The 14,663-nt window shown below is 41.5% G+C and overlaps 1 protein-coding gene across 1 annotated transcript in view; it reads left to right on the top strand.

The window, feature by feature from the left end:
- The first annotated feature begins 551 nt into the window (after positions 1 to 551).
- The window catches only part of LOC109886374 (doublesex- and mab-3-related transcription factor 1), a 78,684-nt gene continuing 64,572 nt past the window's right edge, over positions 552 to 14,663 (top strand). The window contains exons 1-2 of the mRNA XM_031816410.1: positions 552 to 1,614; positions 4,870 to 5,050. Of these exons, the coding sequence (XP_031672270.1) occupies positions 1,399 to 1,614; positions 4,870 to 5,050 (397 nt within the window). The 5' untranslated portion in view covers positions 552 to 1,398. The remainder of the gene's footprint in view (positions 1,615 to 4,869; positions 5,051 to 14,663) is intronic.

Raw genomic sequence — 14,663 nt, 5'->3', positions numbered from 1 at the left:
GATGTGAATTAATTTAGCCAGATGAATACATGTTACTTCTGACGTGACACATCGACACAATTAACCAAAAAAGGCCGCTTCTAGATTGAATCCACTGTTCTCTTCACAGTCATTGATAGTACAAATGCATCCAAAAAATGCAGTCCAACAAGAAATGCATTAGTCCACAGTCTCAAACGGAATATGCCCGAGCCCAGTGCGATGACTGGGTACAATATGCCACCAGACCCTAACCTGCTTTGGTGCGCTCTGCCAACTGTTTGTTTACCAAATGTGTTAAACTGAATCACCCTGCTGAAAAATAACATTACTCCAATTGGAATAGTGTATTATATGCAATGTGTGCATGGCCCACAAACACTATGCACATGTTTATATACTGTAGATTGGTGTCTATTAATTGAGTAGCATTTAGATAACTTATATAATCAGATTGCAACCAAAACACAGATATTAATCAGAATAAGACGCCAAAAAAGACATCATGAAAAATATGTCTTCATCTAGTTGTGATCTGGTTAGATGTCCCGATCACATTTCAACCAGAAAAATACGTCGTCATCTAGTTGTGATCTGGTTAGATGTCCCGATCACATTTCAACCAGAAAAATACGTCTTCATCTAGTTGTGATCTGGTTAGATGTCCCGATCACATTTCAACCAGAAAAATACGTCTTCATCTAGTTGTGATCTGGTTAGATGTCCCGATCACATTTCAACCAGAAAAATACGTCTTCATCTAGTTGTGATCTGGTTAGATGTCCCGATCACATTTCAACCAGAAAAATACGTCTTCATCTAGTTGTGATCTGGTTAGATGTCCCGATCACATTTCAACCAGAAAAATACGTCTTCATCTAGTTGTGATCTGGTTAGATGTCCCGATCACATTTCAACCAGAAAAATACGTCTTCATCTAGTTGTGATCTGGTTAGATGTCCCGATCACATTTCAACCAGAAAAATACGTCTTGATCACTGTCGTAATGCCCACTGGGTAGCGTTCAGAGGGTTTTGCAAGGTCAAATTTGATAAACAGGGTTCATCCGGTCAGCGAGTGGGTAGAGGAGAGGAGTGCCCGCCAGGACTGGGCTGGGTCGGGCATGCCATCACCTCCCTACGGCCTGGAATGCTGAGTTTGGGCCAAACTGTCCACCGTGACGTTGGAGGGTGAGAGTACACGTGGGACAGTAACCTTGTAGGTTCTCAATATTGCATCAACTTCTCGCGACATTAAAATCTTCAATAAGATAAACTCACCGTACTAGTTGTCACTTGTGACGCGAGAGAAGAGCCGTTGGTCGCCGAGCATCAGTTTTTTTTTTTGCTGAAGATTTTCCTGCAACCGGCCAGAAGCCACAGTCACCATCACCACTAGCTACCACTTACCACCCCGACAATGAGCGACGACGAGCAGACCAAGCTGCTGGAGTGTGCCGGTCCCCCGACCGCGTCTCCCGGGAAGAAACCCCCGCGGATGCCCAAGTGTTCCCGGTGCAGGAACCACGGCTACGTGTCGCCGCTGAAGGGACACAAGCGCTTCTGCAACTGGAGAGACTGCCAGTGCCAGAAATGCAAACTGATCGCGGAGCGGCAGAGAGTTATGGCGGCCCAGGTAGGGAACTACTGTAGTTTGCAATAGTGCATTGTTGCAAACACATTTAGCAGTGCATTGTATTAGGATCTTTCGATTAAACTATGCATTGTTTTTTTTCCACAGTAAATGTAAATAATGCTGTTTTGCAATTATATGCATATGTGGATTGTGCATTGTGCTGTGTGGAACTAGCTAACTTTAGCTAGTTAACGTTAGCAATAATTTATTAGCTACAGTTTGCTGCAGTCTGTCAGATTTATTTTCCTTTTATCCTACAGTTGTTTGTTTATGTTCCGTATTTACACAGTTGATCACAACAAAGGCATTTGTTTAGATACATGGATACATTGAATAGCTAGGTGGCTACAATCTGCTACAATGTGAATACACCATGATGCTGGAGTTTCCCTCAGACAGACAGCTAAATGTGAAGACCAATACATAACCTGAAGCATGGATGGAACCCAGGTTATTGAAATACGATGTTAGAATAGTGACAAAATGTACACTATAAATTTTGCTTTAAATATATGCTGCATTGTAATTTGTAAACTATAATTTTACTACAAGGCACTTTAATTTGGGCTACTTGTGTCTTACTAAAACGGAGTCCAAAGTGAAGGAAGTTTATGACGAACTCTGATGATCAGAGAGACTGGTGGCTTTGCGGAATTTGTCTAATTCACTCAAGGTCAATACTTTAGTCAGATAGGCTACATGTAGAGTAATCTGCTCGTAGTGGAAGAGGCTGAAGTCACTCCCTGTCTGGCAGTAAGCCTTCTTCAGGATATATGATTGTTTCCAAGTTCACTGACATGCAGGAATTACTACATTTCCATGTGTAGGTAGGTTTGGTGGACAAAGATAGGAGCTAATATGAATTAAAAACAGGCTGTGGTCAAAGTAAACCCAAAGATATTCTCCACATGCATTTTACATCAGGTCCAGGAGCAGGCTGGGTGTGGGAACTGGCCAATGAGGTCCAGGAGCAGGCTTAATCTGGGTGTGGAAACTGGCCAATGAGGTCCAGGAGCAGGCTGGGTGTGGAAACTGGCCAATGAGGTCCAGGAGCAGGCTGGGTGTGGGAACTGGCCAATGAGGTCCAGGAGCAGGCTTAATCTGGGTGTGGAAACTGGCCAATGAGGTCCAGGAGCAGGCTGGGTGTGGGAACTGGCCAATGAGGTCCAGGAGCAGGCTGGGTGTGGGAACTGGCCAATGAGGTCCAGGAGCAGGCTTCATCTGGGTGTGGAAACTGGCCAATGAGGTCCAGGAGCAGGCTTAATCTGGGTGTGGAAACTGGCCAATGAGGTCCAGGAGCAGGCTTAATCTGGGTGTGGGACCTGGCCAATGAGGTCCAGGAGCAAGCTGGGTGTGGGAACTGGCCAATGAGGTCCACGAGTAGGCTTAATCTGGGTGTGGAAACTGGCCAATGAGGTCCAGGAGCAGGCTGGGTGTGGGAACTGGCCAATGAGGTGCAGGAGCAGGCTTAATCTGGGTGTGGAAACTGGCCAATGAGGTCCAGGAGCAGGCTTAATCTGGGTGTGGAAACTGGCCAATGAGGTCCAGGAGCAGGCTGGGTGTGGGAACTGGCCAATGAGGTCCAGGAGCAGGCTGGGTGTGGGAACTGGCCAATGAGGTCCAGGAGCAGGCTTAATCTGGGTGTGGAAACTGGCCAATGAGGTCCAGGAGCAGGCTGGGTGTGGAAACTGGCCAATGAGGTCCAGGAGCAGGCTGGGTGTGGGAACTGGCCAATGAGGTCCAGGAGCAGGCTTAATCTGGGTGTGGAAACTGGCCAATGAGGTCCAGGAGCAGGCTGGGTGTGGGAACTGGCCAATGAGGTCCAGGAGCAGGCTGGGTGTGGGAACTGGCCAATGAGGTCCAGGAGCAGGCTTCATCTGGGTGTGGAAACTGGCCAATGAGGTCCAGGAGCAGGCTTAATCTGGGTGTGGAAACTGGCCAATGAGGTCCAGGAGCAGGCTTAATCTGGGTGTGGGACCTGGCCAATGAGGTCCAGGAGCAAGCTGGGTGTGGGAACTGGCCAATGAGGTCCACGAGTAGGCTTAATCTGGGTGTGGAAACTGGCCAATGAGGTCCAGGAGCAGGCTGGGTGTGGGAACTGGCCAATGAGGTCCAGGAGCAGGCTTAATCTGGGTGTGGAAACTGGCCAATGAGGTCCAGGAGCAGGCTTAATCTGGGTGTGGAAACTGGCCAATGAGGTCCAGGAGCAGGCTGGGTGTGGGAACTGGCCAATGAGGTCCAGGAGCAGGCTGGGTGTGGGAACTGGCCAATGAGGTCCAGGAGCAGGCTTAATCTGGGTGTGGAAACTGGCCAATGAGGTCCAGGAGCAGGCTGGGTGTGGAAACTGGCCAATGAGGTCCAGGAGCAGGCTGGGTGTGGGAACTGGCCAATGAGGTCCAGGAGCAGGCTTAATCTGGGTGTGGAAACTGGCCAATGAGGTCCAGGAGCAGGCTGGGTGTGGAAACTGGCCAATGAGGTCCAGGAGCAGGCTGGGTGTGGAAACTGGCCAATGAGGTCCAGGAGCAGGCTGGGTGTGGGAACTGGCCAATGAGGTCCAGGAGCAGGCTGGGTGTGGGAACTGGCCAATGAGGTCCAGGAGCAAGCTGGGTGTGGGAACTGGCCAATGAGGTCCACGAGTAGGCTTAATCTGGGTGTGGAAACTGGCCAATGAGGTCCAGGAGCAGGCTGGGTGTGGGAACTGGCCAATGAGGTCCAGGAGCAGACTTAATCTGGGTGTGGGAACTGGCCAATGAGGTCCAGGAGCAGGCTTAATCTGGGTGTGGGAACTGGCCAATGAGGTCCAGGAGTAGGATTAATCTGGGTGTGGGAACTGGCCAATGAGGTCCTGGAGTAGGCTTAATCTGGGTGTGGGAACTGGCCAATGAGGTCCAGGAGTATGCGGAACTGTCTGTCTGTCTGTCTGTCTGTCTGTCTGTCTGTCTGTCTGTCTGTCTGTCTGTCTGTCTGTCTGTCTGTCTGTCTGTCTACCCAGCTGTCTGTCTGTGTCTACCTTCCTGCTTGTATGTCTGTCATGTCTCTATCCTTCCTCAATACAGTAACTAACTGTGTCTGTGTGTGGGTGTGCATGTATGTGTCTTTCTCTCTGTGTGTGTGTGCCTCTTTCTCTCTGTGTGTGTGTGCCTCTTTCTCTCTGTGTGTGTGTCCCTCTTTCTCTCTGTGTGTGTCCCTCTTTCTGTGTGTGTGTGTGCCTCTTTCTCTCTGTGTGTGTGCCTCTTTCTCTCTCTGTGTGTGCAGGTGGCTCTGCGAAGGCAGCAGGCTCAAGAGGAGGAGATGGGGCTCTGTAGCCCAGCCACGCTGTCCAGTCAGGAGGTTGTTGTGAAGAATGAGCCCACTGGAGACTGTCTGTCCTCGGTGTCTGGAGGACGATCACCTACCTGTGGAAACACCTCAGCTGGTACCTCACCTTCTAATGCAGGTATATATGACACACATTCAATCCATGTGCATCCACCCACGTCCAAACATATTAGTGTTACTGATGTAAATCTGGTCCCTATGTTTATAACACAGTATAATGCCATGACTACCACAACTAATATAATCTGGTCCCTATGTTTATAACACAGTGACTACCACAACTAATATAATCTGGTCCCTATGTTTATAACACAGTGACTACCACAACTAATATAATCTAGTACCTATGTTTATAACACAGTATAATGCCATGACTACCACAACTAATATAATCTGGTCCCTATGTTTATAACACAGTATAATGCCATGACTACCACAACTAATATAATCTGGTGCCTATGTTTATAACACAGTGACTACCACAACTAATATAATCTGGTCCCTATGTTTATAACACAGTATAATGCCATGACTACCACAACTAATATAATCTAGTACCTATGTTTATAACACAGTATAATGCCATGACTACCACAACTAATATAATCTGGTCCCTATGTTCATAACACAGTGACTACCACAACTAATATAATCTGGTCCCTATGTTTATAACACAGTGACTACCACAACTAATATAATCTAGTATCTATGTTTATAACACAGTATAATGCCATGACTACCTCAACTAATATAATCTGGTGCCTATGTTTATAACACAGTATAATGCCATGACTACCACATCTAATATAATCTAGTACCTATGTTTATAACACAGTGACTACCACAACTAATATAATCTGGTCCCTATGTTTATAACACAGTATAATGCCATGACTACCACAACTAATATAATCTGGTGCCTATGTTTATAACACAGTGACTACCACAACTAAAATAATCTGGTCCCTATGTTTATAACACAGTGACTACCACAACTAATATAATCTAGTATCTATGTTTATAACACAGTGACTACCACAACTAATATAATCTAGTGCCTATGTTTATAACACAGTGACTACCACAACTAATATAATCTAGTACCTATGTTTATAACACAGTATAATGCCATGACTACCACAACTAATATAATCTAGTACCTATGTTTATAACACAGTATAATGCCATGACTACCACAACTAATATAATCTGGTCCCTATGTTTATAACACAGTGACTACCACAACTAATATAATCTGGTCCCTATGTTTATAACACAGTGACTACCACAACTAATATAATCTAGTACCTATGTTTATAACACAGTATAATGCCATGACTACCACAACTAATATAATCTGGTGCCTATGTTTATAACACAGTGACTACCACAACTAATATAATCTGATCCCTATGTTTATAACACAGTGACTACCACAACTAATATAATCTGGTCCCTATGTTTATAACACAGTATAATGCCATGACTACCACAACTAATATAATCTGGTCCCTATGTTTATAACACAGTATAATGCCATGACTACCACAACTAATATAATCTGGTGCCTATGTTTATAACACAGTGACTACCACAACTAATATAATCTGGTCCCTATGTTTATAACACAGTGACTAACACAACTAATATAATCTGGTCCCTATGTTTATAACACAGTATAATGCCATGACTACCACAACTAATATAATCTGGTCCCTATGTTTATAACACAGTGACTACCACATCTAATATAATCTAGTACCTATGTTTATAACACAGTGACTACCACAACTAATATAATCTGGTCCCTATGTTTATAACACAGTATAATGCCATGACTACCACAACTAATATAATCTAGTACCTATGTTTATAACACAGTGACTACCACAACTAATATAATCTGGTCCCTATGTTTATAACACAGTGACTACCACAACTAATATAATCTGGTCCCTATGTTTATAACACAGTATAATGCCATGACTACCACAACTAATATAATCTGGTCCCTATGTTTATAACACAGTATAATGCCATGACTACCACAACTAATATAATCTAGTACCTATGTTTATAACACAGTGACTACCACAACTAATATAATCTGGTCCCTATGTTTATAACACAGTGACTACCACAACTAATATAATCTGGTCCCTATGTTTATAACACATTATAATGCCATGACTACCACAACTAATATAATCTGGTGCCTATGTTTATATCACAGTATAATGCCATGACTACCACAACTAATATAATCTGGTCCCTATGTTTATAACACAGTGACTACCACATCTAATATAATCTGGTACCTATGTTTATAACACAGTATAATGCCATGACTACCACAACTAATATAATCTGGTCCCTATGTTTATAACACAGTATAATGCCATGACTACCACAACTAATATAATCTGGTGCCTATGTTTATAACACAGTGACTACCACAACTAATATAATCTGGTCCCTATGTTTATAACACAGTGACTACCACAACTAATATAATCTGGTACCTATGTTTATAACACAGTATAATGCCATGACTACCACAACTAATATAATCTGGTCCTTATGTTTATAACACAGTGACTACCACAACTAATATAATCTGGTCCCTATGTTTATAACACAGTATAATGCCATGACTACCACAACTAATATAATCTGGTGCCTATGTTTATAACACAGTGACTACCACAACTAATATAATCTGGTCCCTATGTTTATAACACAGTGACTACCACAACTAATATAATCTGGTACCTATGTTTATAACACAGTATAATGCCATGACTACCACAACTAATATAATCTGGTCCCTATGTTTATAACACAGTGACTACCACAACTAATATAATCTGGTCCCTATGTTTATAACACAGTGACTACCACAACTAATATAATCTGGTCCCTATGTTTATAACACAGTATAATGCCATGACTACCACAACTAATATAATCTGGTCCCTATGTTTATAACACAGTGACTACCACAACTAATATAATCTGGTGCCTATGTTTATAACACAGTGACTACCACAACTAATATAATCTGGTCCCTATGTTTATAACACAGTATAATGCCATGACTACCACAACTAATATAATCTGGTCCCTATGTTTATAACACAGTGACTACCACAACTAATATAATCTGGTCCCTATGTTTATAACACACTGACTACCACAACTAATATAATCTGGTGCCTATGTTTATAACACAGTGACTACCACAACTAATATAATCTAGTACCTATGTTTATAACACAGTATAATGCCATGACTACCACAACTAATATAATCTGGTCCCTATGTTTATAACACAGTGACTACCACATCTAATATAATCTGGTCCCTATGTTTATAACACAGTGACTACCACAACTAATATAATCTGGTACCTATGTTTATAACACAGTGACTACCACAACTAATATAATCTGGTGCCTATGTTTATAACACAGTATAATGCCATGACTACCACAACTAATATAATCTGGTCCCTATGTTTATAACACAGTATAATGCCATGACTACCACAACTAATATAATCTGGTGCCTATGTTTATAACACAGTATAATGCCATGACTACCACATCTAATATAATCTAGTGCCTATGTTTATAACACAGTGACTACCACAACTAATATAATCTGGTACCTATGTTTATAACACAGTATAATGCCATGACTACCACAACTAATATAATCTGGTCCCTATGTTTATAACACAGTGACTACCACAACTAATATAATCTGGTACCTATGTTTATAACACAGTGACTACCACAACTAATATAATCTGGTCCCTATGTTTATAACACAGTATAATGCCATGACTACCTCAACTAATATAATCTGGTGCCTATGTTTATAACACAGTGACTACCACAACTAATATAATCTGGTGCCTATGTTTATAACACATTATAATGCCATGACTACCACAACTAATATAATCTGGTCCCTATGTTTAATAACACAGTATAATGCCATGACTACCACAACTAATATAATCTAGTACCTATGTTTATAACACAGTGACTACCACAACTAATATAATCTGGTCCCTATGTTTATAACACAGTGACTACCACAACTAATATAATCTAGTACCTATCTTTATAACTATTGGGTTTAGATCAGTTGAACATATTAAAATCAAACACAGGGCTTGACATGAACTTTTTTAGCCACTAGTCCTTTTGAACAAGTAGGACTGATTTGTTTCCTTGTCTGAAAGCTCAAGTCACTTGTAATGGTCTGTAACACCAGGGGCCAAAATGGTGACATCAATGAATGATGCAAGGAACCACTTTACACAATACAATTATTGCTATCATTATGATTATTATGATTATTATTATTATGATTATTATTATCAGATATAAATGCAGGCTCCCCTCTGCCTATTGGCTTCTTTGCAGAGTCAAGTTTGTCTCAAAATAGAACCCTTTCCCTTTAAGGTTCGCCTGGAGGATAGTTGGCCTAAGAAATATTACAACATTCCAATTACAACCAAATACCTATTATGTCTTTATAAAAGACTTTCCTACTTTAATGAATCAGGGATCAAAGGCTAAGGTTGGCTACCTCAAAGCAAGGTAACTAACGTGTTTATCTGTTTATTTGTTTATCTTTAGAGGTGTTTTCCAACAGGAGTGTTTTGCAGCTATTTCATTACTTTAGAGGTGTTTTCCAACAGGAGTGTTTTGCAGCTATTTCATTACTTTAGAGGTGTTTTCCAACAGGAGTGTTTTGCAGCTATTTCATTACTTTAGAGGTGTTTTCCAACAGGAGTGTTTTGCAGCTATTTCATTACTTTAGAGGTGTTTTCCAACAGGAGTGTTTTGCAGCTATTTCATTACTTTAGAGGTGTTTTCCAACAGGAGTGTTTTGCAGCTATTTCATTACTTTAGAGGTGTTTTCCAACAGGAGTGTTTTGCAGCTATTTCATTACTTTAGAGGTGTTTTCCAACAGGAGTGTTTTGCAGCTATTTCATTACTTTAGAGGTGTTTTCCAACAGGAGTGTTTTGCAGCTATTTCATTACTTTAGAGGTGTTTTCCAACAGGAGTGTTTTGCAGCTATTTCATTACTTTAGAGGTGTTTTCCAACAGGAGTGTTTTGCAGCTATTTCATTACTTTAGAGGTGTTTTCCAACAGGAGTGTTTTGCAGCTATTTCATTACTTTAGAGGTGTTTTCCAACAGGAGTGTTTTGCAGCTATTTCATTACTTTAGAGGTGTTTTCCAACAGGAGTGTTTTGCAGCTATTTCATTACTTTAGAGGTGTTTTCCAACAGGAGTGTTTTGCAGCTATTTCATTACTTTAGAGGTGTTTTCCAACAGTTTTGCTCTGGTTTATTAACACAACCGTTCATTGGCGGTTATTCACAATATTTATTTTAGGACATCAGACATGACAATGACATTAATAGATCCTATTAGCTAATTAGTTAACTAGCGAGATAGTTAGCCTGGCTACATGTTATGTTTTGAATTGGCTATCTAGTTAGTCTGTTGTCTATCATTAATTGCCAGGGATGGGCAATTTTGATAGGGGTGGGGGCCACAAAGAATCTGAACACATTATGAGGGGCAGCAGTGGCTGGCGGGTACCCACATTCATAACCCACACACGCAGTCAGTCCCGACCCTAACCTTTTGGGGACCCCCCCCCCCCCCCCCCCCGACGGCTGACACAATTTTTTTTGACATGGTGCATAGAGACAAATGTTGCAGTTTCAAAGCATGTTTGCTCCAATTCTACTGCAGTTTGGAATATAATATCTGAGTGAGAGTGACTAACAAAATCATTGTGGACCTACAACAGGGGGGCGGCCCACAGGCCCAATCACACATGCAGGTGATGCACACGCTATGACTTTTACAGGATTTTCATATCCCTACGGTCCCTATGTTTATAACACAGTATAATGCCATGACTACCACAACTAATATAATCTGGTCCCTATGTTTATAACACAGTGACTACCACAACTAATATAATCTAGTATCTATGTTTATAACACAGTGACTACCACAACTAATATAATCTAGTACCTATGTTTATAACACAGTGACTACCACAACTAATATAATCTAGTACCTATCTTTATAACACAGTATAATGCCATGACTACCACAACTAATATAATCTGGTCCCTATGTTTATAACACAGTGACTACCACAACTAATATAATCTAGTACCTATGTTTATAACACAGTGACTACCACAACTAATATAATCTAGTATCTATGTTTATAACACAGTGACTACCACAACTAATATAATCTGGTCCCTATGTTTATAACACAGTGACTACCACAACTAATATAATCTAGTACCTATGTTTATAACACAGTGACTACCACAACTAATATAATTTGGTCCCTATGTTTATAACACATTATAATGCCATGACTACCACAACTAATATAATCTGGTCCCTATGTTTATAACACAGTGACTACCACAACTAATATAATCTAGTACCTATGTTTATAACACAGTGACTACCACAACTAATATAATCTGGTGCCTATGTTTATAACACAGTGACTACCACAACTAATATAATCTGGTCCCTATGTTTGGTTCCTAGTCCTGATGTCCTGGTACTATAGTGTAGTCCTAGTCCTGATGTCCTGGTACTATAGTGTAGTACTGATGTCCTGGGACTATCAGTATAGTCCTGATGTCCTGGTACTATAGTGTAGTACTGATGTCCTGGTACTATAGTGTAGTACTGATGTCCTGGTACTATCAGTATAGTCCTGATATCCTGGTACTATAGTGTAGTCCTGATGTCCTGGTACTATCAGTATAGTCCTGATGTCCTGGTACTATAGTGTAGTACTGATGTCCTGGTACTATAGTGTAGTACTGATGTCCTGGGACTATCAGTATAGTCCTGATGTCCTGGTACTATAGTGTAGTACTGATGTCCTGGTACTATAGTGTAGTACTGATGTCCTGGTACTATCAGTATAGTCCTGATGTCCTGGTACTATAGTGTAGTCCTGATGTCCTGGTACTATCAGTATAGTCCTGATGTCCTGGTACTATAGTGTAGTACTGATGTCCTGGTACTATAGTGTAGTACTGATGTCCTGGTACTATCAGTATAGTCCTGATGTCCTGGTACTATAGTGTAGTCCTGATGTCCTGGCACTATAGTGTAGTACTGATGTCCTGGTACTATAGTGTAGTCCTGATGTCCTGGTACTATCAGTGTAGTACTGATGTCCTGGTACTATCAGTATAGTACTGATGTCCTGGTACTATAGTGTAGTCCTGATGTCCTGGTACTATAGTGTAGTACTGATGTCCTGGTACTATAGTATAGTCCTGGTACTATCAGTATAGTCCTGATGTCCTGGTACTATCAGTATAGTACTGATGTCCTGGTACTATAGTATAGTCCTGGTACTATCAGTATAGTCCTGATGTCCTGGTACTATCAGTATAGTCCTGAAGTCCTGGTACTATCAGTATAGTCCTGATGTCCTGGTACTATAGTGTAGTCCTAGTCCTGATGTCTTGGTACTATAGTGTAGTCCTAGTCCTGATGTCCTGGTACTATAGTGTAGTCCTAGTCCTGATGTCCTGGTACTATAGTGTAGTACTGATGTCCTGGGACTATCAGTATAGTCCTGATGTCCTGGTACTATAGTGTAGTACTGATGTCCTGGTACTATCAGTATAGTCCTTATGTCCTGGTACTATCAGTATAGTCCTAGTCCTGATGTCCTGGTACTATAGTGTAGTCCTAGTCCTGATGTCCTGGTACTATAGTGTAGTCCTAGTCCTGATGTCCTGGTACTATCAGTATAGTCCTAGTCCTGATGTCCTGGTACTATAGTGTAGTCCTAGTCCTGATGTCCTGGTACTATAGTGTAGTACTGATGTCCTGGTACTATCAGTATAGTCCTGATGTCCTGGTACTATAGTGTAGTCCTGATGTCCTGGTACTATCAGTATAGTCCTGATGTCCTGGTATCAGTACTACACTATAGTACCAGGACATCAGGACTATACTGATAGTACCAGGACATCAGGACTACACTATAGTACCAGGACATCAGGACTACACTATAGTACCAGGACATCAGGACTATACTGATGGTACCAGGACATCAGTACTACACTATAGTACCAGGACATCAGTACTACACTATAGTACCAGGACATCAGGACTATACTGATAGTACCAGGACATCAGTACTACACTATAGTACCAGGACATCAGGACTAGGACTACACTATAGTACCAGGACATCAGGACTAGGACTATACTGATAGTACCAGGACATCAGGACTAGGACTACACTATAGTACCAGGACATCAGGACTAGGACTACACTATAGTACCAGGACATCAGGACTAGGACTATACTGATAGTACCAGGACATAAGGACTATACTGATAGTACCAGGACATCAGTACTACACTATAGTACCAGGACATCAGGACTACACTATAGTACCAGGACATCAGGACTATACTGATAGTACCAGGACATCAGTACTACACTATAGTACCAGGACATCAGTACTACACTATAGTACCAGGACATCAGGACTATACTGATAGTCCCAGGACATCAGTACTACACTATAGTACCAGGACATCAGGACTAGGACTACACTATAGTACCAGGACATCAGGACTAGGACTACACTATAGTACCAAGACATCAGGACTAGGACTACACTATAGTACCAGGACATCAGGACTATACTGATAGTACCAGGACTTCAGGACTATACTGATAGTACCAGGACATCAGGACTATACTGATAGTACCAGGACTATACTATAGTACCAGGACATCAGTACTATACTGAAAGTACCAGGACATCAGGACTATACTGATAGTACCAGGACTATACTATAGTACCAGGACATCAGTACTACACTATAGTACCAGGACATCAGGACTACACTATAGTACCAGGACATCAGGACTATACTGATAGTACCAGGACATCAGTACTACACTATAGTACCAGGACATCAGGACTATACTGATAGTCCCAGGACATCAGTACTACACTATAGTACCAGGACATCAGGACTAGGACTACACTATAGTACCAGGACATCAGGACTAGGACTACACTATAGTACCAAGACATCAGGACTAGGACTACACTATAGTACCAGGACATCAGGACTATACTGATAGTACCAGGACTTCAGGACTATACTGATAGTACCAGGACATCAGGACTATACTGATAGTACCAGGACTATACTATAGTACCAGGACATCAGTACTATACTGAAAGTACCAGGACATCAGGACTATACTGATAGTACCAGGACTATACTATAGTACCAGGACATCAGTACTACACTATAGTACCAGGACATCAGGACTACACTATAGTACCAGGACATCAGGACTATACTGATAGTACCAGGACATCAGTACTACACTATAGTACCAGGACATCAGTACTACACTATAGTACCAGGACATCAGGACTATACTGATAGTCCCAGGACATCAGTACTACACTATAGTACCAGGACATCAGGACTAGGACTACACTATAGTACCAAGACATCAGGACTAGGACTACACTATAGTACCAAGACATCAGGACTAGGACTACACTATAGTACCAGGACATCAGGACTATACTGATAGTACCAGGACTTCAGGACTATACTGATAGTACCAGGACATCAGGACTATACTGATAGTACCA

Source organism: Oncorhynchus kisutch, linkage group LG3 (genome assembly GCF_002021735.2).
Source record: "Oncorhynchus kisutch isolate 150728-3 linkage group LG3, Okis_V2, whole genome shotgun sequence".
NCBI classification, from domain to species: Eukaryota; Metazoa; Chordata; class Actinopteri; order Salmoniformes; family Salmonidae; genus Oncorhynchus; species Oncorhynchus kisutch.
The sequence above is the reverse complement of the archived record's forward strand: the minus strand, read 5'-3'. Positions and strand labels throughout refer to the sequence as shown.